We start from the raw sequence: 22,666 nt of genomic DNA, 5'->3' as shown, positions 1-22,666 counted from the left end.
CCTGACTCCAGGGCCGGTGCTCTACTCACTGTGCCACCTAGCTGCCCCTGACTTACCCTTTCTTGTAGTCGGTGAGTCAGAAGCCTGTGCCAGGTGCTTACTCTGCAGAAAGCCCTTAGCATGTGCCAAGCTATGTGCTGAGGGCCAGGAGTGGGAAGGCCTCCCTGGGGATACCCTGGAGTTCAGAAGAGAAGGGTTTACTGCACCTCCCAGGTGCCAGGCACTGTGTCCGGCAGGCTGCAGTGAAGAGATGTGCCCGGGAGGGTTTGTGGGGGGGGTGGGTCTGGTACATTTTGGTCTAGAGTGTGGGTTGAGCCCACATTTCTAGTTAGTGACACCCAGAGAGGAATAGCTGGACATGTGTTTCATATTGGAAGTATTCCCCCATGTTTTCTTCCATGTTTTCTGGGAGAAGCCTTTCCCAAGGTCATAGGAAGCACCTAGCGGAGCTGTCCCCTAGCCCGTGGGGCAGTCCCCTGGTCCGTGTGTCCAGGGTGTGCCTTGGCCTGAGGGGCCGTCCCGAGGTCACAGGACCCCCTGGTCCGTTCCCTGGTCCACCTGTCCGGGGCTTGCCTCGGCCCCCTCGTCTGCCGCCGTGTGACCTCCTGCTTCTCCCCTCAGATTTGCCTGTCAATGCATTACCCCAAGGAAGCCCAGAATGAAGAAAGTGAGCAGGACGACGGTGTCAGCACCCAAACCGCCGGGGACAGTTAAGAGCAAGCCAGACGGCCAGACGGGAGGCAAGCTTCCCAAGCCCAGCACAGCCTCGTTAACCAAGGTAGTGGGGGTGTGCAGCAGAGGGGAGGATGTGGTCCTGCCCCAGCTTCTGTCCTCAGACACTCACTCGCTGTTGCTGCCTGCCTCAGTTTCCAAATGAGGTCCTATTTGCAAAGTGCTTTACATACTTCAAACTCTTGTAGAAGTGCTGACTGTTATTATTGGTGTTTGTGTGTCTCTGTGTCTCAGTTCCCTCCTCTGTAAGGTGGATGTGTTTGTGTGCCAGGCCAGGCGCTGGGCTTAGGGGGTAGGGATGTGTTGGAGAGGGGCTTACAGCCTGGGATAGGGGTCCGCAGGGCCTGGGAGGAGCTCTCCGATGTTCAACCTCTGCCCTTTCCAGGCAGAGGGCCGAGGGGAGCACACGGGTGCAAGGGGCAGCCAGGAGTCTCTGGATCCCTGAGGGGCTGAAGGGAGGGCTCTGTGAGCTTTTCAGGCCCCGTCCTCAGCGTCACAGCACTGTCTGCATTTCCATCGGAGCTTCTTGGGCCCTCATTTCAGGGGCTGCGCCGTTGGAGGTCGACGGCTTTGTTTCTTTAAAAAAAATTAAATCCAGACAGGCTCCTGAGCAGACACTGGGTCACACAAACCCTTCCCACCTGATCCTGCCCAGAAAGGTCTGTCTCCCTCTGGCCTCTCCCTGGCAGTCACAAGGCTTGTCCTCAGCGGGCTTCTGGTATAGACTGCCTCCGGCTCCTGCTCCCTCCCCTGCTTGGCTCAACTGGGCTTGTTGGGGACTGTGCAGGCCCTCCCCCACATCCCTGTTCCATCACCCTCCAGGACCAGGCTCCATCAGCTGGGGCCCACGGCCAGGCAGCCTGTCCTCGGACTCCCCAGAACCAGCCAGTGGAGATGGCCCCAACCCCCCTCCAGTTTCTCCCCCCCCATCCCCCTCCTCTCCCTCTCCCCAGGGTCTTCCTTCCCCGCTCCAGAGTCTGTTTCCCCCCTCCAGGGTCCCCCTTTTCTCCCTTTCCTGTTCCCCTCAGGTCTACTCCAAGGCCACCTCTGTCTGATGGGGCTTCTCCCTTGGAGGCCATTTGTCCTCCCTTGGGGGGGTCACCTCTCTAGCCTTCTGTTTGCTCCGGTCACCTTGTAGATGGTTCCCCTCCTGTGCATGTGTCCCAAGTGACTCTGGCCCCACATGTACCCTTTACGAAGGAATGGAGGAAGCATTTGTTCTGGCGTCCTGTCAGCTGAGCCCTGTGCTAAGGGTGGAGGATGGCCCCTGCTGCCATCAGGGGATTCCTTTGGGTGGCAGCCCTTCTACCATGCCCCCTCTTGACTCTGGACTTGGTCCTGACTAAGGCAATGGCTGCGGCTGCTGCTTTCTTGGGCGTTGGGACTTGTGTCATTTCAGAGTCTCAGGGATAGCCCACAGACTGGTCAGATGGTAGCCCTTGGTTTGAGCTCTGCTCTGGCCTTGTATCTGAGCAGTGGGCCTGTGGGCTAGTTGCCCTCTGGTGTGGTCCGTCTGGAGCCTGATCTGCCCCTGGGGGACCCTGTCCAGTGTCCATCCAGGCTCAGGCCCCTCCTCAGGCCTTCCTGGCCATGTGGCCTAGAGCTGGGGGGTGGGAGGCCCTGTTCTTGTGACCTGCCTGCACCCAAGGCCTCTCCAGCCACCTGGTCCTCACACCTCTGTGTTGCTGGCTATGCCCGGCTGGGCAGGAGGACTCTCGGGGTGCATCTCCTGGGTCAGCACAGAGGAGCTGGGGGCCACCTTGCTGCCCTTCCCGTGGACAGGCCCTCTTGGCCCTGCCCGCTTTGTTTCCAGTTCTTTCCTTCTACCCAGAGTGGTGTGTGCATGTGTTTGCTATCTCGCTGGATGTGGTCGGAAGCCTTGTGGCTCTGCTGTGGTCTGGCCGCATGAGCACCTTGGTTCTCCGCAGGGTCAGAGGCAGGCCTAGTACCTGAGCTCCTTTTAGGGTGCCCCTGACCAGTGAAGAAGCTCCTCTTAGTGGGGAAGGCTTCAGGAGGAAGCCTGACTAGGCCCTCATTCCAGGGGCCCCCCAGGAGCCAAGGACACCTTCCCTCTGGCTGTGGGCCTGTGGAGCCGACTGTGACTGGAACGGGACGTGGGCTGGGCGGCCAGGGCCTCTGGGCTGCTGGCACTTCCCGTTTGGTAGGAGGGGGCTGTGATGGGCACCCTCAGTGGGGATGGGAGCGGACTGCTGGGCTAGTGGGGGACACTGATTCACCTTCCTTCTTGTAAGGTGTCTGTGCCTCTGGTTTGGAGAATTGTCTTCTGGGCCGGTCCATGTGTCTGTCTCTCAGGAGTGATTGGAGGTGGGGTGGGGGCATGTCCTTTTCTAGTTGATGTTTCTGAGGCCTGGTTTGAGGTGGGTCCCCACTGCCCGGGGTCCTTGGCTTTGAGGTGGAGGACCTCCAAGGATGCATATTGCATTGAAAAGTGAGTCATCATAGTAATTGCTAACCTACATGAAGCGTTTACTGTGTGCCAGGCGTTCCTATGTTGGGACCCTGAGGGACTGGGCTGGGAGGGCAGAGGGCCCTGGACAGAGGCCTGGGGGACCACCCATGGTGTGAGGGCCTGGTCTGGAGGAGGATGGAGCCAGAGAAGGAGGGGAGCTGGGGGTGTCCCAAGTGTTCAGGAGGGTGTCCAAGGCTGCAGGGAGGGGAAGGAGTAGAGGCCATTGGCTAAGAGGTCACTGGGGCTTTGGTTGGAAGCTGGACTATAAGGGGTTAAGATGAGAGGGGGTGTAGGAAGTGAAGGTGCTGCTGTAGATACTTCTTGGAGGAGTGTAGCTGCAGTTAAGGGCAGAAGAGAAAGGACAATTGGAGGGAGTGGCAGGACCAGGTAAGGTATCTTTGAGGTGGAGGAGCTCTGGGCACGTTTGTAGGCTGTGGGAAATAGGCTGGTGGACAGGGAGAGACTGAAGAGGGGGGAGAACGGAAGGCGTCCTCGCTGCTTAGAGGAGATGGGATGCAATGGGATCCCCTGAGGTCAGGACAAGGGTTGAGGAGGAGAGGGAGGGGGAGCCCTGACCTGTGTTAAGAGCCTTTGAAACTACCCAAGATAGGCCAGCGGTAATCAGGCCTTTCCCAGGCTGCCTCCCTGGGGTGACCGCTAGCCCTAATTCTTCCCCTTCCTTCGCCTCCCCGACTAGTTCTCCAGGGAGCAGGACAGTGTCCCGGGCTTCCTTCTCTGGCTTGGTGCCCTGAGCCTGGTCCCAAGTACTCCACGCCATACACCTTCATTGTGTGCTGGGCATGGGTTTTCGGGATCCTGCCATAGACAGGCCTTTTTCTTGTTAGCGCTCTGGGGCTGCTGCTCCATGGACACCTGAGGGGTGGGTCATGGGGCGTTAGGGCTGGTTCCCAGATGTGGAAACAGGCTGAGCAGCCACAAGACTTGTTCCCTACCCCTCATCAGCACCAAGTGCCAGGGGGGGCATTTCCATACCCCGCTGTTATTTGTTTGTTCTCTCTCACAGGCCAAAAGCAACGATGACCTCTTGGCTGGCGTGGCTGGAGGGGCAGCAGGGACAAACAGCATGAAAGGGAAGAAGACGTGCCCGGTGGCGGCCTCGGCCTCCAGCGTTCTTGCTGTGAGCACTGTGGAGAGCAAGGCCAAGCCCAGCACAGGTCCTGAGCGCATCCGCCTCTTCCCATCTTGTGGCCTCTCTCCTTTCTTCCTTTGGCCCTGCTGGTGATGGTCCCTGGTGTGTGCCATGTGCAGCCCCAGTGACTAGGTGTGGCAGCCAGCGGGCTTCTCTTTGTTTGGTTGGGGGCACACAGAAGAGGAGTTTGGGCCTTCATCTTGGTGCTTGGAGAGGCAGGTCTCCCCCAGAGCTTGGGCCCCCAGACCGTCCATTTTCTTGGCCTGCCTTCCCTTCATCCAGCTCTTCAGCCTCGCCTTGCCTGGTCTCCCCATTCAGGCCCTCAGCTCCACTGATGTTCCTCCCGCATCCAATGCCCACTCTACTTGGCATCGCAGCCCACAGCTGAGTCCCTTTCCTGCCTCTGGACGCTTGCTAGACTGTGCCCTCCCCTAACTCCTGAGTGCCTTTGGGTTGAATTCTCTGGGGAAGCTCCTACCCTAAGCACTGGGCTCCCCTGGCTTTTGTCTTTGCCTCCTGCACTCCTGGGCACTGAGTGCTGGTCACAGCCCGCTCTGTGCACCAGCTTCTGCTTTAGAAGGTTCTGGAGTCCTCTCACCTGGTCTGGACTCTGGGGGCTCGCCATGGCCCAGCACTCTCTCCGTCTTCCCATCACTCCCTTGTTCCCTGGCCACCTTCCCGTGCTTCTCAGATGACCCTCAGGAGGGGTTTGGCCCTGGAGCCCCTTCCGGGATCTCCATCCTGGCACGCCCAGGCCTCTTGTCTCATTCCACCCCACTCTGTTTTGTGCTCCCTTCCTCATCCCTGGGGGTTTACCCTTGTTGGCCAGCTCTGCCCTTTCTTCTTCCACAAAGGGCCTTCTGTGAGCAGATGGAGGGTCTGTCCATTGGGGAGAGCGCACAGGCTTGTCATTTCTCCTTCCCCTTGTCTACTGGGTGCTGAGTCATCTCGGGAGGATTCCTTCCTTGGGCTTCTTTCCCTTATCCCTAGCCCAGGCCTGGCCCCTGTGGCCCTCCCTTGCCTCTCCTGGCTTCCTCACTGGTCTTCTCTTCACTCCCTTCAGTCCAGTCAACTCGTGGCTACCAGATAGGCCTCCCCCAAAGAGCATGTCCTTCATCATTCCCTTATTTATGAAGATACGCTGGTTCCCTCTGGCCTGGGAGTCCAGTCCAACCCCGGCCTGATGGGAGGCACTCCCAGTAATCGAGGGTTGGATTCCAGATTGTCTGAGGCCTTTCCCTGGGAAGGTGAGGAAAGCCCTTGAGGCAGGCCGCATCCTGAGGGCAGGCTGGATGAGACCCTGTCCTCTCTCTGCCCTTCCCCCTGGGCACTGACAGGTGCTGGTCTGTGCCATCAGTGAGGCTGGCCTTCTGACCTTCCTTGGGAGCTTAGCAGGACCTGACTGGTCTTAGGCTTGCAGTGTAGACGCAGCTGTCTTGGTCCCCAGCCTCAGCTGTGTTCCTAAAGCTCCGTATCTTTCCAGACAACTGCTTCTGTCCTGCTCAGCTGAGTCTCCTTTGAGTTTTGTTCTCTTCCTTGTAGTCAGCGAAAGTAAGGCCACATCAAGGCCCATTGATAGCCCTTGGCGGGACAGAAGCAAACATTCCCTCCCTTGGCCCCAGCCCCAGGAAGGGATGCAGTTTTGAGTCCTCCCAGAACTCCTCCCCCTGCTCCAGGTGGGCTTGGGGTCTGGCTTCTTTCGAGGACCCTTGGTTTGGGCCTGGTGGGGAGCTCGGTGCCTCCCATCAGTCCCACAGGAGGGAAGTGAAGAAGCTCAGCACTTTCTGCATGGTCCAGCTGCAGGAGCCTCTGCTCCCTGCTGAGCCTTGCCCACGACTGTTCCTGATGCCCTGCGGTCTCCTCCCTGAACGGCCCCCTGAGGCAAGGCTGTGCCAGTTCCCCGACCCGCGAGTGCACATAGGGCCTGTCTTTGGAAGCTGGGAGACACAGCAGATGGATTCCTTCACTCTTCAGGGCTTCCATAGTTTCCCCCATTGTCCTGTGGGGGAAGGAGTCACACACCAAAGGCCACATCACTCCTTTGAGTCAGGGGGCATCCGGGTCACGACATGGGGTGAAGGCTTGTTTTTTCTGTATCCCACAGGGACAAGCTCCAAAAGAAACACATCTGCTGGGAGCAAAGAATCCAACTCCACGCGTGAACGGCTGCGTGAGCGGTCCCGTCTGAGCTTGAGCAAGAGGGTGCCTGCCACAGGTCAGGGCCCCAGCGACCCCACGTTGGCACTGACCAAGCGCTCCCGTAGCCGCGGAGGCGCCGAGACTGATGTGCGCATGAGCAAGTCCAAGTCAGACAACCAGATAAGCGACAAGGCGGCCCTGGAGGCCAAGGTGCAGGACCTGCTGGGGCTGGCCAAGGCCAAGGACGTGGAGATCCTCCGCCTGCAGAACGAGCTGCGGGACATGCGGGGGCAGCTGGGGCTGCGGGAGGAGCCCCTGGAGGGCGCAGCCCACGTGGAGTCCACCTTACTGCAGCTCCAGGACCAGAATGCCACTGTCCACCAGAAACTCAACCAACTGAAGAATGAAAACCGGATGCTTAAGGACCGCTTGAATGCCCTGGGCTTCTCACTGGAGCAGGGGCTTGACCAGCCTGAGAAGCTGTTTGGCTGCCAGTCCATGAGCCCAGACATGGTGGCACCAGCGGCATTGGCACCAGCGGTAGTGGCGAGTGGCAGTCCCAGCGACGGTGGCGGGGGCACGCTGGCCTCGTCGGCCGAGGGCTCAGCTCAGGGCTCCCTGGAGGACCTGCTGAGCCCAGATGAGCCGGTGCCCATGGGCCGCCCGCAGAGCGCGTCCCTGGACAACCTGGACAGCGAGTGCAGTGAGGTGTACCAGCCACTAACGTCGAGCGATGATGCCTTGGATGCGCGGGGCTCCTCACGCTCCCCGTCGGCCTCATCCTCGTGTTCAGAGGCCGAGGGCCTGCGGAGCCGTGGTCGGCAGCGGCGGGGAACGCGGGAGCAAGGCGAGGCGGCCTCAGTGGCGTGTCTGACGGAGCGTCTGCAGCAGATGGAGGAGAACCAGCACAGCACGTCCGAGGAGCTGCAGGCCACGCTGCAGGAGCTGGCCGACCTGCAGCAGATCTCGCAGGAGCTGGGAGGCGAGAACGAGCGCCTGGGCGAGGAGCGGCTGCTGCTGCTGCAGTCACTGTGCCAGCAGAGTGAGCGCCTTGAACTCTTGGGCCGTCAGCTTGAGTACCTGCGCTCGCTGCTTGATGAGCACCACATCGCCTATGTGCTCGATGAGGATGTCAAGAGCGGCCGCTACCTGGAGCTCGAGCAGCGCTTCCTTGAGCTGGCAGAGAGCGCGCGTTTTGAGCGTGAGCAGCTGCTGGGTGTGCAGCAGCACCTTAGCGCTGCCCTGCAGATGGCTGAGCAAGACAACAAGGACGCGCAGGAGCTCATTGGTGCCCTCAAGGAGCGCAACCTCCACATGGAGCGCGCCCTGGAGGCTGAGCAGAAGAACAGTGCCTCCCTGGCCACTGCCCTTGAGCAACATCAGGCCACTGTGGCTGGAGACCAGGTGGAGCTGGGACGCTTGCGCGCCCAACTTGAGAGTGAGAAGCAACGCGTGGCCGAGCTCTACTCCCTCCACAGTGCAGGGGACAAGTCAGACATCCAGGACCTCCTGGATGGCGTGCGCTTGGAAAAGGACAAGGCTGAAGCTCTGGCTAGCAGCCTGCAGGAGGACCTGAACCATGCCCGGGCCGATGTTGCCCGTCTGCAGGACACCATTGCCAAGGTAGGCAGCAGCCTGGAGGGAGATGGGAGACAGGGTCAGAGGCTGACCCATGAGGTGCTCAAAGGGACAGATGGCAATGGTGGCAGAAGGGATTGAGAACCTACTGTGTTCCAGGCTTTTGTGCTAGGTGCTGGGAATACAGAAGGCGGCAAAAGACAAAGAAGCTCACTGTCTAATGGGAGAGACAACATGCAGACAGGTAGATTTGAAACAAGCTTTATAGAGGATAAAAAGAAATAATTAATGGAGGGAAGGCCCTGGGAAGGCTTCCTGTGGAAGGTGGGGTTTTAGTTGGGACGTAAAAGAAGCCAGGGTGGTCAGTCAGTGGTCAGAGTTAAGGAGGGAGAGTGTCCCATGTCGGGAGACAGCCACACAGAATGCCTGAAACTGTGAGATGGACACAGCCGGGAGGTCAGTGTCACTGGGTGAAAGAGGGTGTGTGTGGTGGGGGGAAGGGAATGAGATGTCCTAAGACTGAAAAGGTAGGAGGGGCAGGTTAAGAAGGGCTTTGAATGTCAAACAGCATTTTGTATTTGATTCTGGAGGTGATAGGGAGCCACTGGAGTTTATTGACTGATGTGGTCAGACCTGTGGTTTAGGGAGATCATTTTGGAGACTGAATGGAGGATGGACTGGAGAGGGAAAGAGATTTGAGGCAGGCAGACCCCTCCTGCCCCCCAGCAGATTTTACAGTAGACCAGGTGTCAGGTGATTAGAGTCTGTACCAGGATGGGGGCATTGTCAGAGAAGATAAAGGTGCATACTGAAGAAGTGCTGCAGAGGTGGAGGTGAAATGGACCAGAGATGGTGTGGAGGTGAAATGGACCAGAGATGCAGCAGAGGTGAAATTGACCAGAGGTGAAATGGACCAGAGGTGAAATGGACCAGAGATGCTGCCAATATCTAGTAGACAGTTCCTGGCAATTGCTTGGCTTGGGGGAGGGGGAGGGGGAGGGGGAGGGGGAGAGTGAGGAGACCAGAGTGACTTCTATGTGGAGAGCCTGAGGAACTGGAGAAGGGGTGTTGCACTTGACAGCAATAGGGAAGGTGGAGCAGGGAGAGTTTGGTGGGGAGATAATGAGTTCTGTTCTGGACATACTGTGTTTTCGATGTCTACAGGACATCTGGTTTGAGGTGTCTGAAAGGCAGTTGGAAATGTGAGAATGGAAGTCAGCAGAGAGGTTGAGGCACGATGGGGAGATTTGAGAATCAGCATAAAGATGATAATTGAATCCAAGGGAGGTGATGAAGTTCCCAAGTGAAGGAGTGTAGAGAGAAGAGGGGATAGAGCTCTGAGGGATGTCTGTGGTTGGAGGGCGTGGTCCGGGCTCTGGAGCCAGCAGGCTCTTGGCAATGTTCCCCTGGACTCCTCATTTCACTAGTGCTCTGGCAATCACTCTGCCCTGCCCACCCTGGGTCTCAGGCTGACTGCTCAGCTCCCACTGGGCCTGGGGGGGGGGGGGTTGGGCATGCTCTACCCTTGATTTTTCTGTCACCTTCACTTCTGAGTAATTGGCCCTCTGAACTCTGTGACACACAGTGTTTGGGTCCAGAATAAGCTGCTGGTGCAGGCCCTCCCTAGGGTCTGCTGAGACAGTGCTAGGGTGCTCCAGCCAGGTGGGCTGCCAGGGCCCCTCCTCTATGAGGGGGCAGCACTGGAGGGGTGGGGCCTGATGGCAGAAATGTCCTGCTTTGACAGGCCAGTCTCCTTCCTCAGAGGGCCTTCTCTCAAGCCTGATGAGCAGATCCCCAGTGACCGGACTTTCCTTGTTTTTCTTGGCACCTGTTTGCTCCCTTCAGGCTGCAACCTTGGCCCTCAGGATGGGGATGTCAGAAAGGAATCCCCTAGATCCTCATTCTGCAGAGGGGTCACTCTTGTGGGCCCCGGTCCTCTTCCTCCCTGCTTTTCTTGGCTGTAGGTCCAGGAGGAGTATGGAGGCTTCCAAGAAGAGGCCCAGAAGAAGATGGGAGAGCTGAACATGGCCTTAGAGAAGCTGCGTTCTGAGCTGGAAGAGAAAGAGACAGAGCGAGGTGACATGAAGGAGACCATCTTTGAGCTGGAGGATGAGGTGGAACAGCACCGAGCTGTGAAACTCCACGACAACCTTGTCATCTCCGACTTGGAGAGTGAGTGCCCATGTGCTGGGGGCAGTCTTGGAGGTGTGGTGGTCATGGGGATTGTGGGGGTCATGGAGCTCAAGGGGATCATAGGTTCATGGATTGTGGGGATTGCAGGGGTCATGGGGATTATGGAGGTCACAAGGATTGTGGGGATTGTGGGGGTCATGGTAAGCTCATGGGGATCATAGGGTCATGGATTGTGAGGACTGCAGAGGTCACAGGGATCATGGAAGTCATAGGGATTGTGGGCATCATGAGGATTGTGGGGACTGCAGGGGGGTCATGGGATCATTGAAGTCAGGCATTGTGGGGGTCACGGGGATTGTGGGGATCATGGAGGTCATGAGGATTATGGGGGTTGTGGGGGTAATGGAGCTCATGGGGATCGTAGGGTCATGGATTGTGAGGACTGCAGGAGTCACAGGGATCATGGAAGTCATAAGGATTGTGGGGGTCACAAGGATTGTGGAGGTCATGGGGATCATAGGGTCATGGATTGCGGGTATTGCAGGGATCATGGAAGTCATTGGGATTGTGGAGGTCACGAGGATCGTGGAGGTCACGAGGATCATGGAGGTCACGAGGATTGTGGGGGTTGCAGGGATCGTGGGGGTCACAGGAGTCTTGGGGTGGGAGGGGACCTTGCCTGCCGCCTTGGCCCACCTTCCTCCTCCTCCCTGAGGGCTGGGGCCAGTGTTTGGGGCATCCTGGGGATCCCCATCCCCACGGGCCCAGCTGGTCCCTCAGCCGAGGGGCAGAGTGTTCTTGGTGTGTCAGCTGTGGGTGAGCCGGGGTCTTCCTGTCTCCTTTGGGTCTGAGAGCGCTTGCTGGTCTCACCAGACAACTCCAAAAGTGGTAGCGGGAGCAGGGTTTATTGAGCACTAGGTCGAGCAGTCTGTCATTCTCTCATTGGATCTCACAGCACCCTTAGGAGGACTGTGCCGTTGTTATATTCCCTCATTTTTCAGTTCAGGAAACTGAGACAGACTGTTTGACTCACCTAGGGTCACCCAGCCGGGGTGTAAGCCCTGACCTGGTCGTCTTTGCCCCGTGCACCGCCTGGTGGCCACACAAGGAGTTAGCCCTTCCAGCCCCTAGGGCCAGCGTTCTGGGCACTGTGACGCCCCCTTGTGGCCCCAGGGATTAGAAGACATCATCAAAGCTGCTTTTCTGGAAGCTGTCAGGATTGGAAGGGCCTTCATGCCCAGGCAGAGGGCCTTGAGAGATGGTGCTTGTCTTTGACTCCCTCTCCTGGGGTGCAGGTGTCTGCTCAGATGTCTGCCTCCATGGTGCTTATCAAGGCTGAAAAGAAGGAGCAGCCAGCCAGGGAGCATCCTGGGCTCCTGTCAGCTGCCTGCAGACTCTGCCAGGCCAGCGGGCATTGCGTGGTTCTGTGGCATGAACCCTGAAGTCTCTGGAGAGAGAAGGGGGTCACAGGGGGTCCCCGAAGAAACTTAGGTCTTGTGTTTGCACACCACAGACTAATGAATGAAGATTAGAAGTGGGTTCTGTGAGTGCATGGACCAAATCTAGCTTAAGAAGGAAGATAGAACTTCCTGTGTTTAGCCTAGCTGTGACAATCATTCAGGATGCCTGAGCTAAGGAGTCCACACTTTGGCCTTCTAGGCCTGGCCTTGCCATCCCTGGGCTGGGTGACTTCAGGCCAGCCATATCCTTTTTCTGGGCGATTAGGGCCAGACTGGGTGGCTTAAGATCTCCCCACTCGAGGGTTGTCTGATGTACACATTGACCAGAAAACTGGGGTATCCAGAGCCCAGGATCAGGGGCTCAGAGCAGCAAGTGGGCATGGGCACATGGCCCTGGTTTCATGTGTGTGTCACGTTGAGGTTGGCAGAACATGTGATAGCCCTGCCCTTGTGGGAGTCTCATGATTCCCCTGGGAGGCAGGTGGTACAGAGGTTCCTATCTCACAGAGGTGGAAACCGGCTGTGGTTGGGTGACCCTCCCGGCATCACTCAGTGAGTGTTCAGCTGGGATCAGAACCTGTCTTCTTGGCTCCAAGGCCAGTGCTCTGCCCACTGTACCACCCTGCCTGTTTCAGTCCTGGCTCTGACACTTAACTGTATGAACTTGGACAAGCTGATTCATTTCACTTTGTTCCTTTGTCAAGTGAGATGTGTGATGCTTGTGTGGCCACCTGTTCGGTGAGAGAGCAGTGGGCCTCATTCGCCAAACAAAATAATGCAGCTGGGGAGGTGCTGCCCAGGATTGGTGAGGAAGAGAGCACGGAGCTCTCCCCTGGCCCAGGTGCATGACACTCTGAGGTCTGGAAAGAGCTAGTGCATGGCCCTGCCTAACTGTTGTCAGTGACAAGATCCTGGCCCCCCAACATTGGAAGAGTGTAAATGGCTTGCTTTTCAGAACAGGGAAGGGAACAGAACCTGTGGTCTGTAGGCTGGTGACCTTGACTTTTCCAGTGGCTTATTAACTAGATGGTTAGCGAACCTCTACTGAGGGTGGTGGTGACTGCCAAGAGCCAGCCTGCCTGGCTCAGCAAGCACGGGTCACGCTAGACCCATTGCCTATTCTGACAGGATGACTAGCAGTGAAGAGTAGGGCTGCTGTAGGTGGGATTTGGTGTCCAAAGGCTTCCCAAGCTCACCCTGACTGCTTTCCTGCCTTGTTCTAGGGTACCACCCATGCCATCCCGACAGCCCATCCAGACTGACCCTCTTGCTCTTCCTTCCCTGGGATCTCTCATTTCCATGCTTTCCAGATGATTTAGAAACATATTGCCTTCCCTGGTAGAATGTCAGCTGCTTGTGGGCAGGCAGTGTTTTTTTTTTTTTTTTGTCTTTCTGTGTTGGCTCTTAGTAAATACTTGATTGATTGAGAGTTTCCTTAGACTAGGGTGGGGAGGCCTGGTTATCAGTCTGGGTCCTGTGAACATTTAAAAAAGAATTTTATAACTATTTCAACATAACTATTTTTCTTTGTAATCCTTTATTATACATTTGAAAACATTTTTAGAAGGGATCTATAGTATTCCCTAGTCTGCCCAAAGGATCCATGACATGCAAAGAGGCTAAAACCCCCTAAGCATTTTGTTGCGGAAAAGATGGAGAGATGGGGATTAAGTGCCAATCCAGTCAGATGGATTTCATACTGTTTGGAGGTCTCCATTGGAATGCCACAGGGATCTGTGCTTAGCTCTTTTGAGTCAGCTGTGGGATGCTGGCGCCAAAAGGCTGATGTGATCTTTTGCTGTGTGAGCCAGTGGCTGAGCTTCCAGGATTAGGAAAGATCCGGAACATTGGGCCCTAAGGCTCTAGGCCCCACAGCTTAGGAAGGACTTGGATAAGCTAGAGGCTGCCCTGAGGAGGACTGCAGGGGCAAGGTTAAGGAAGTAGTGATGTTAGCCTAGAAAAGAGAAGATCCTCTCTCTCCCTTGGAGGCCCGAACGGAGGCTTGAAGTCAGGCAGAGGTCGCTCACAGGGAGCATTGTCCCTGAGTTCACTGGTGAGCTCCCATTCTCGGAGCCCTCCAAGCACAGGCTGGGATGCTGTAAGCAGTGGGTATAGCTCCCGAGGTACCTTCCTTCACACTCTGAGGTTCTGTGAGAAGATGGACTAGAAATGTGTGCCTTTGCTCCAGGCACTCCAGGGCAGCTCAGCTGCTACTCCTGCATCACTGGGCGCATGCTCCAAGGGCACCCGAGGGAGACCTCCACCCTGTTGTCATTTCAGCAGCCAGCAGATGAGGGCTTCAGGGACCCTCCATGTGAGAAGGGCTAGAGAAGCTTCCTCTTGGGCCTGGGCCCAGCTGGTGAGGTGCAGTAATTGGGGTGACCAAATCCAGGTGTTTGTGTGATGCCCACTGGGCACACGGGTGGTAGAGACAAAGACAGACTAAATGAGAAGGCTTGGCCATCGGAGGTGGCATTGCTGGCAGCCTATGGAGAAAGGGGACTGGTGGGCAGGAAGAGGTAATGGGAAGCCAGCAAGTGCTTCAGGGGACAGTGTCCTGGGCAGACTTGTTTCTCAGGAGTGTTCCTTTGGCCATGTCAGCAGGAGGTCCTTGGAAGAGTCCAGGGAGGGTGATAAGGAGAGTGAAGGTGATGCCGTGGGGGTGAGAGCCTGGCTTGGGACCTGCCTCCCTGGGCTATTCTTAGCCAAGCACTTGGAGGTGGAGATGAGGAACAGCCAGGAGGCCAGTGTCACTGATTTATGGAAGATGTGGGAAGGGTGATATAAAATGTTGGAAGACTGGAGAAGTGGGGGCTGCAGGGGCAGGCAGGGACCCATGCAGAGGGCAGAGAATGTGCAGCCTTGGAGATGCTGTCTCAGGCTCCCTACTCTGGCCTCCTGTGGAGCCACAGAGGTGTGGCTGGCTCCCTGGGCACTAGGGAGGGAGTAGGGCCAGCGGGGGCAGGGGGGGGGGGGCAGCTTTTCCTTGTTTGAGGGAACAGAAGGCCCTGCCCCCAAGGCCTGCCCAGCCATTCCTCTGGGCCTGGGTGATGTTCGGAGTGGCAGGAGGAATAGTCATGATGGCTGCTGGTCTCAGGACAGCCCCAGGGTCCAGTTCTGCCTCCTCTTTGAAAGTGTGGACAGAATAACAGCACAAACAGGTGGGTGGGGGGAATCAGGAGAAGCTTTATATAGAAGATGGAGACTTTTGAGAAGAGAGGGACTCTAGGAGGTGGAAGTGAGAAGGAACGTGTGTCAGGTAGTGGAGACAAAGGTCTGGAGGTGGGAAATGAAGTGTGGATTGAAAGGAGCCAAGAGGAGGGCAATTTGGCTGGATTGCAGACTGTGGGAAGGAGAGGCCATTGAGCCTGGGAAGATTGTTTGGGATGAGGTGGAATGTCTTGAAAAGCTTAGCAGGAGGGTCGCTTTTCCCCCAGAAAAACATGGACCCAGTGGAGTTGATTCGGGAGCAGCATGGTCAGATCTCTGTACTTGGCAACAGTAGCTGAGTGTGTCAGGGGGAGACTAGAGAAGAGGTAATGCAGCCTGTGACTGGAGAGAAGCAGCATCTGGCAGCTGATTGGACAGTGCTTGGGGCGGACCTCAGCAGAAGAGGGGAGGGTTCAGGTTTTGTATTAGACAGGTGTAGTTTGGTGATGCAAGATTGAAGGTGGGGGAGAGGCCCATAGCATAGATCTGAGTGTCATCTGCTTAATGAGGTCAACGGGGGAGAGGACCCAGCCATGGGGGCCCCCACAGTTAGTGAGCGTGACCTGGAGGAGGATCCAGCCCAGGAGACAGAGAAGGGGAACGGTCACACAAGTGGGAGGAGAGCCAGGAGAGACTGGGGGGAAGAGGTAGAGGAGAAGGGGGATGGTGCTGGGAGTTCTGAGGGGAAGAGGATAGAGAAGAGTGAAGGAGGTCCATGGTGGCAGCCACATGGGGCCGAGGTCTGGCAATGCATGGTTGTCAGCTGGACAGGGAGAAGTCTTGGGTTGAGAGAAGAAAGGGATCCTAGGACAGGGGCATTGACTGAGTGAGGCCCAGGGTAGGGCAAGTGGGATCAGGGTCCCAGTCTTCTGTGGGCACATGCTGGGAAGTTTTACAACGGCCCCGAGAGCCATTCTCTGCTTTGAAGGGGCCCCCGTTAGGGGCGGAGGTGAGGACAGGTCCCAGGTCTTGCCCTCCCGTGATGTGGATACGAGTGGCTTTAGCTGCCTTGCTTACTTTCACCAGGCAGGTCAGTGTGTGTCAGCATGGATGCAGGTCCCTTCCAGATGGGATCTGGTCATTGCTCTCCCACTTAAGCACCAGGCAGCCCTCCGTGGCCACGCTGCCGAGGAGGTGGTCAGCACCGCTTGGCCGCATGTCCTCGGCAGCTTGGCTTCCCTGCCCCGGAGACCAAACATTCCACAAGTTGGGCACCTCACTGACGGCTCTGTATCGTTCCTTGGCTTCCTTCCTCACGCTACTCTGCGGTCGGCCAGGACCCTTCTTGGGTCAGCTTGACTGAGAAAATAGCTGTGCGTGTGTGTCCGCTGCTGACATCATCCCCCTCCCCAGTACCTCCACATGGTGGCTGTGGGCAGTAGTGTGAAGCCAATACCTGAACTGTGGTGCTTGGCCCGGGGCACATCCCTGTCCAGTGGCCAACACGTGAACAAACTCCAAGGGGAGTGGGGTCTGCTCTGACTCAACCTGCCTGCTGTGAAGGCGGGCTGGGGCGCTGGCCAGTGGCTGGTTGGAGAGGAGAAGCAGAGAGAGAATGCTTAGGAAGAACCTGGTAAGAATGGACACAGAAGGAGCGCAGACTGGCTGCCGAAGCAGGAGTGGGCATGACGATAGAGTGAATCTCTGTCAGCAGGAGGAGAGGGTTCTCCTGTGTTGGGGCAGTCCTTCCTGAGGAAGCTGTCAACTCTTGGGCCACGGGCATGGGAGATCAGAGTCGGCAGAGTTAGCAAAGAACCTCCGGTGTGGCTTATTAAAACAAGGGATTGACCCTGATGAGTGGAGGGAGGAATATTCCCAGCAACGTCTAGTCAGGTGGCTAGAGGGCGCCACCTGAGTTAGCAAGACTGAGTTTGAATCCAGCCTCAGGCATTCCCTAGCTCTGGGACCTTGGGCAAGTCACCTGACCCGCCTGCCTCAGTTTCCCCAGCTATAAAATGGACATCAAAGTAGCACCTCCCTCCCAGGGTGGTTATGAGGATCCATTGAGATGATAGCTGTAAAGCGCTTTGCGAATCTTACAATGCTGTGTAGATGTGAGCTGTTACAGTAACTTCCTACAGGAGGGGCTTGCTCATTGGCAGTCAGAGCTGTCAGCCAAGGTGCGCTCCAGAAGGAGTCGCCCACAAGGACCTTACAAGTGAAGCAGTAACAGGATCGTGCAGGCCCTTCTCTGGGCTCCCCGTTACAGTCCTGGAGATGCCACTCAGCCGGTGGTGGCAGGACCAGGGGAGCCTCTGCTCCTTCCCCAGTAGACAGAACGCATCTGACTCAGCCTACAATGCACCGAGTCAGGTAGAGAAGGCAAGATGCCCCAGGAGGCTCCCCTCCTGCCAAGTATCTACAGGGGGAGTCAGGATTGTGCCGGAAAGCCGGCTTTGACAGAGATTCTGCAGAGTCCCAGTGAGGACAGGACTGACCTGTTGGTGGTGAGGTCAATACATCCTTCCTTGGTGAATTCTATGATACTTATCCCTCAGGCCCAGACATGGGCATGACTCTTCCTTCTGAAGACTATGGGAGCGCTCGCTCAGGAGTCAAGGGGGACTGGACATTGGCACCTCTAAAGAATCTGCTGAAAATGTGCCCAAATGATCAGTAGCTTGGGGCTAACATGTGGTGCAGGTGCATGTAACCCGGGAGGGTCTGCCTGCCTCCAGGCCATCTCCCATTCAGCACCCAAAGTGCAGGTCTGCCCATGTCGCCCCTCCCCACTCAGTAAACTCTAGGGCTCCCTGTGGCCTCCAGGATCAAATACCCAATGCTCTGTTTGACCTTCAAAGCCCATCCAGCCTTCTTAGACCTCACCCCCTTTTCTGTTCTTTTCTGTCCAGTGACACTGGCCTCCTGGTCCATCTTTCTGCTTGGGGCATTCTCTCCGACTGCTCCCCCTCCCAAGCCTGGAATGTTCTCCCTTCTCTGCTCCTGACGACCCTGGCTTCCTTCAAGTCCCAACTAAAATTCCACCTTCTGTAGGAAGCCTTCCCCAACCCCTCTTCATTCCAGTGTTTTCCTTCTCTCATTGTCTATCCTGTACATATTTAGTGGTCTCTCTCATTAGATTGTGAACCCCTTGAGGGCAGGGATTGTCTTTTCCTTCTTTTCTTATCCCCAGTGCCTTTGGTACCCAGGAGATACTTAATAAATATTTATTGACTGACTAGGTAGTCAAAAGTAAGCAATGTCAGGTGAGTGAGGAGGGACAGCCTTTCTTCAAAGGCCCAGAATTCAAGAAGCAAACATTTTTTAATATGTATTGTTGCCTGGCAGTAGAATCACCTGGGAGGTGCCATGGCCACCAGTGTTCTGTTGGCCTTTGGCCTCATGGGAGGCGCTGGGGCTGCTGATGTTCTGTTGGCCTTGCCATGGAAGGATGTTGATGAGCTGGTTATTGTCCAGAGATTGCATGCCAAGTAGGGAAGGGCTTTAAGTTCAGGACATTTGAGGATCACTTGGGGAAACTGGAAAGCTTTAGCCTTGAGAAGATGAAGGGGGATATGGTTTTCCTTCCAGCTGTGCAAAGACAGCTGTTCCATTTGCCTTACTCTGCTTAGCTCCAGAGGGCAGGATGAGGAGCAGTGGGGGAAGTTGATATCCGTCTCATTGTGGAACAGACTACTTCAAGAAGTGGTGGGCTTCTCCTTGCCAGAGGTCTTCTGATAAAGGCTGGATGACCTCTCAGCAGGTATACAGTAGAGGGGAAATCTTTTTATTAGGTGTGGATTGGACCAATTCACTCAATTCATTGAACACTTATTAAGTGCCTACTATGTGAACACTATAAAGTGCCAGGCACTGTGCTAAGCATTGTGGTTATTAAAAAGAGGCACAAGACAGTTACTGCCTCCAAGGACCTCACAGTATAATGGGGGGACAACAAGCAAACAAATACATACAAAGCAAATTATGTATACGGTAAATAGAACAAAATTAGCGGGAAGAAGGCACTGAAATTTAGAGAAGTTAGGGAAGGCCAGGTAGGAGGTGGGATGTTACTTGGGAGTTGAAGCCAGGGAGGTCAGTAGTTGGAGTGGAGGAGGAAGAGTATTCCAGGCATGGGGCATCAGGGGGGACCCAGGAAAAATGCCAGAGCCAAGAGATGGAAGGTTTTGTTTGAGGAACAGCCAGGAGGCTGTAGTAGATGGATGGAAGACGATATGGGAAAGTAAAGTGTAAGAAGACTGGAAGGAGAGGAGGGGTCTGGGTTAAGAGAACATTTTGTATGTGATCTTGGATGCAGTGGAGCCACTGGAGGTTATTGAGTAGGGGCATGACATGGTCAGACCTATGCTTTAGAGAAGGATGGACTGAAGCGGGGGAGAGACTGAGGTAGGTAGATCCCCCAGTGGCTATTGTCATAGTCTAGGTATGAGGAGATGGGGGTCTGTACCAAGTTGGAGATAACAATGGTGCCAGGGTGGGGCGGTGTATTGAAGAGATGCTGCAAAGATGCAATCGACCAGAGATGCTGCAGAGGTGAAATAGACCGGAGGTGCTGCAGAGGTGAAATAGACCAGAGGTGCTGCAGAGGTGAAACTGACAGGCCATGGCACCAGATCAGGGTGGGGGACAGGATGAGAGGGAGAGGAGGATGGGGGCCCCTTTCATCTGTGAGATTCTGCAATGCTTTGTACCTCTTCCACAGGCAGTCACATGAAGGTTCTGTGTGTATGCACATGTGTGTACATTCATGTATGTTTGTGTTTAAAAGAATTTCAAAGGTAAGAACAACCTCAAAGGCCACTTCATGCCACCCATCCCAGAAGCAGGCCCTGTATCTATGATTTACTGGAGAAATAGCTGTTTAGAAGGTGTAGGTTTTATTCCTGGGTAACCCACAAGGACAATAGGCCTTTTAAAAAAAGTAATAAGTAAAAATAGGAGGTTCCTTGGCCTTGCTGTGTGTTTCTTTGAGGCACGGCCTTGCAGCTAGCTTTATTACAAGAGAAATGACTGTGCCTGTGGAACCCTAAGCAAGCTCCAGGGTTCACAACCCAAACAGAAGCTCATTTATGAAATTGCGGCAGAGAGGAGGAGAAATCATGAATAATTTAGGTGACAGAAGCCCCATTCTTTTCCCTTGGGAACTGCTAGACCAGGGCTGTCCAACCTTAGGTTTTTATTGAAACAGTAGACGATATAGTTTGATTTACCGTTTTAGTGAGAGCTCTGCGGTAGCTCGGCTTTTAGGTGAATTTCTATGCTTGTAGGCGGGCCACATAAATTGCACTGCAGGCTGCATTTTGGACAGCCCTGTGCTAGACCATGAAGATAGGAGGGTCTGCTCATAAACATGGGCCCTAGCTGCCTGAGCACTTGGCCACTCTGGCATAGAGTGGCTGCTGCCTGACTGTTTCAACAATCAGCCTAGCAGCTGCTATGGGAGTGGAAAACCAACAACAACCAGCTCACAGAACGCTGCAAGCCCAGGTTCTTTTGATCTGCTTTACCAAGGAAAGCAACGTTAAGGGGTTGACAATCTTTAATCCAGCATACAGATACCATTCACTTAGTTCAGGGGAAAAAGCCAGCACCCTGAACTTCAGAGCAAATACAAACAAATTACAAACATCGACAGACCAAATACAATTCATAGTTACCAACATCTGAGTTCAGCCAGGGAGCTCATAACAATGGCTGGGTCAGAGTCATGAGCACCACAACTGCTGTGGGTCAGAGCTCTGGAAAAAGAGAAAGCCAACCTCTGGTTTTATATCTTTTTCAGGGTCAAGGGTGAGTCACACATGCGACTCACCCATATGACTTAAAATTGTCACAAAAATGCGACTTAAACCCATGTGGTCTAAAAGCCTCTGATGTCACGACCATGTCACTCAAACCCATGTAAATTAGGCTTTCCCTTGAGGTAGGGAGATCATCAAGGACTCCTAATTTAATCAAGGCCAAACTCTTCAAGGGCACTTGGTTGAATTAAGTGCTAAGAGCCTATTTTGACTGCCAGTACACTGTCATGACTCTTATTTTGGGGTACAAACAACACATGATGTCAGCATAGTGGGGGGGTCTTCATCCTTGATACATTCAAGATCTCCCACATGCTCTGGGTCCAGTCTTTCTGGAAAGTATGGCTACTCAAAAGGACCATCTCAGGGGACCCCTTCAAAGTGTTCATGAGTACCTGGCCTCTTCTGCCAGGAAGCTTTGCTGGGCCATTGGCCTGATGGCATGGGCTTCTTGTGTGTGTGTCACCATTCCGCATCAGGTGAAGCTGTCACCTTGTCTCTGCAGACACTGTCAAAAAACTCCAGGACCAGAAGCATGACATGGACAGAGAGGTCAAGACACTTCATCGAAGGCTGCGGGTAGGAAGGAGCCTTTGCCTCCTCACTGGTAGGGAGGAGCCTGGGTGTCAGGACAGTTAGAAGAAGGAGCTAGCTCTATGAGATGATGATGGAGGGGAGGGTGTGTTCTGCTACCTGTGGAGGGACCCCAGAGGGGACATTCAGGGCCAGCTGGGTTCCTCTGTGACCATGTACCCTTTTGCCTCCAGGAGGAGTCAGCGGAGTGGCGGCAGTTTCAGGCGGACCTGCAGACGGCTGTGGTCATAGCCAACGACATCAAATCCGAGGCTCAGGAGGAGGTCGGGGATCTGAAGCGCCGCCTCCAGGAGGCCCAGGAGAAGAATGAGAAACTCAGCAAGGAGCTGGAGGAAATAAAGTCCAGAAAGTAGGTTCTGGTGGGCAGGCGCAGAGTCTGGGGTGTTCAGAGGGAAGGCACTGGGCATGGCCTGGACAGGCAGGGGCTAGCCAACATATGGGAAAATTGTGCCTTGATGGTGGTGGCTGGAAGGACAGGAAAAAGCCCTCAGGGCTCCTCTGTCCCTGCTTTGGTGGGCCATTCCTTGGGGTTCCAGCTCTCCTCCCATCTTCCCTAACCCTGCGTGGGCAGCTGGCAGAGGGAAGGTCTTGAAATGGAGGCCCCGAAGAGAGATGGTGCCCATTCCTCCTTCTGAATTCCTCTCTGGGATGCCCCCTCTCTCTGCAAGCAGCTTCTTGGGGTTCCTGCCCAAGGCAGGCCCTGGGGCTACAAAGGAGGGCAAAAACAATAAAAGCCAGGCCCTGCCCTTAGGGAGGAGGCCCTGGAATTTGGAGGGGTTGGGGAAGACTTCCTGGAGGAGGTGGGATTTTAGTTGGGACATGAAAGAAGCCAGGGTGAGGGGAAGCGGGAGAGCATTCCAGGGAGGGGGACAGCCAGAGAGCCTGGAGCTGAGAGAGAGAGTCCCAGGTCTCTGGATAGAAGAGGATGTGCTGGAGAGTCAGAGTGTAAGATGGGGAAGAGAGGAGGGACCAGGTCAGGAAGGGCTTTTAAGGCCAGACAGAGCCCTGTGTTTGCTCCAGGAGGTTGAGGGAGCCCCTGGAGCTTAATGAGTAGCCAGCTATGGTTGGCCTGAATGACCAGTAGTTCTGGTATAGAAATAAGAGAAAGCCCCTGCCCTCAAGGAGCCTACCTTGGAAAGGGGGAAAATGGCCCCCACCCTCCACCCCCTACCCTGCATTAGGAAGAAAGGAAGAAAGGGCTGGAAATCATGATCCTGAGTTCCTCCCTCCAAACCTCTGAGCAGAGGGGACAGATGACTAAGGGTCCTAAGGAGGTGATAAGGAAGTGATGAGGTAGGGGGGAGGTCATGAGGAGGTGAGAAGTGAGGAGGTGATGTGATGAGGTGAGGAGATGAAAGGAGGAATAGATGACAAGGAAGTGACGAGGTGGGAGGTGACGAGGTGAGAAGTGAAGAGGAGGAGACATGGCGATGAGGTG

The 22,666-nt window shown here is 55.4% G+C and overlaps 1 protein-coding gene across 2 annotated transcripts in view; it reads left to right on the top strand.

Annotated features, from left to right (window-relative positions):
* SPECC1L (sperm antigen with calponin homology and coiled-coil domains 1 like) overlaps positions 1-22,666 on the top strand; it is a 45,379-nt gene that overhangs the window by 6,051 nt on the left and 16,662 nt on the right. For both annotated transcript variants that reach the window (XM_036764249.1, XM_036764260.1), the window contains 6 exons: positions 622-778; positions 4,227-4,377; positions 6,457-8,114; positions 10,034-10,241; positions 21,140-21,213; positions 21,402-21,577. In XM_036764249.1, the coding sequence (XP_036620144.1) occupies positions 659-778; positions 4,227-4,377; positions 6,457-8,114; positions 10,034-10,241; positions 21,140-21,213; positions 21,402-21,577 (2,387 nt within the window). In that variant the 5' untranslated portion in view covers positions 622-658. The remainder of the gene's footprint in view (positions 1-621; positions 779-4,226; positions 4,378-6,456; positions 8,115-10,033; positions 10,242-21,139; positions 21,214-21,401; positions 21,578-22,666) is intronic.

Source organism: Trichosurus vulpecula, chromosome 1 (genome assembly GCF_011100635.1).
Source record: "Trichosurus vulpecula isolate mTriVul1 chromosome 1, mTriVul1.pri, whole genome shotgun sequence".
Taxonomy (NCBI): Eukaryota; Metazoa; Chordata; class Mammalia; order Diprotodontia; family Phalangeridae; genus Trichosurus; species Trichosurus vulpecula.
The sequence above is the reverse complement of the archived record's forward strand: the minus strand, read 5'-3'. Positions and strand labels throughout refer to the sequence as shown.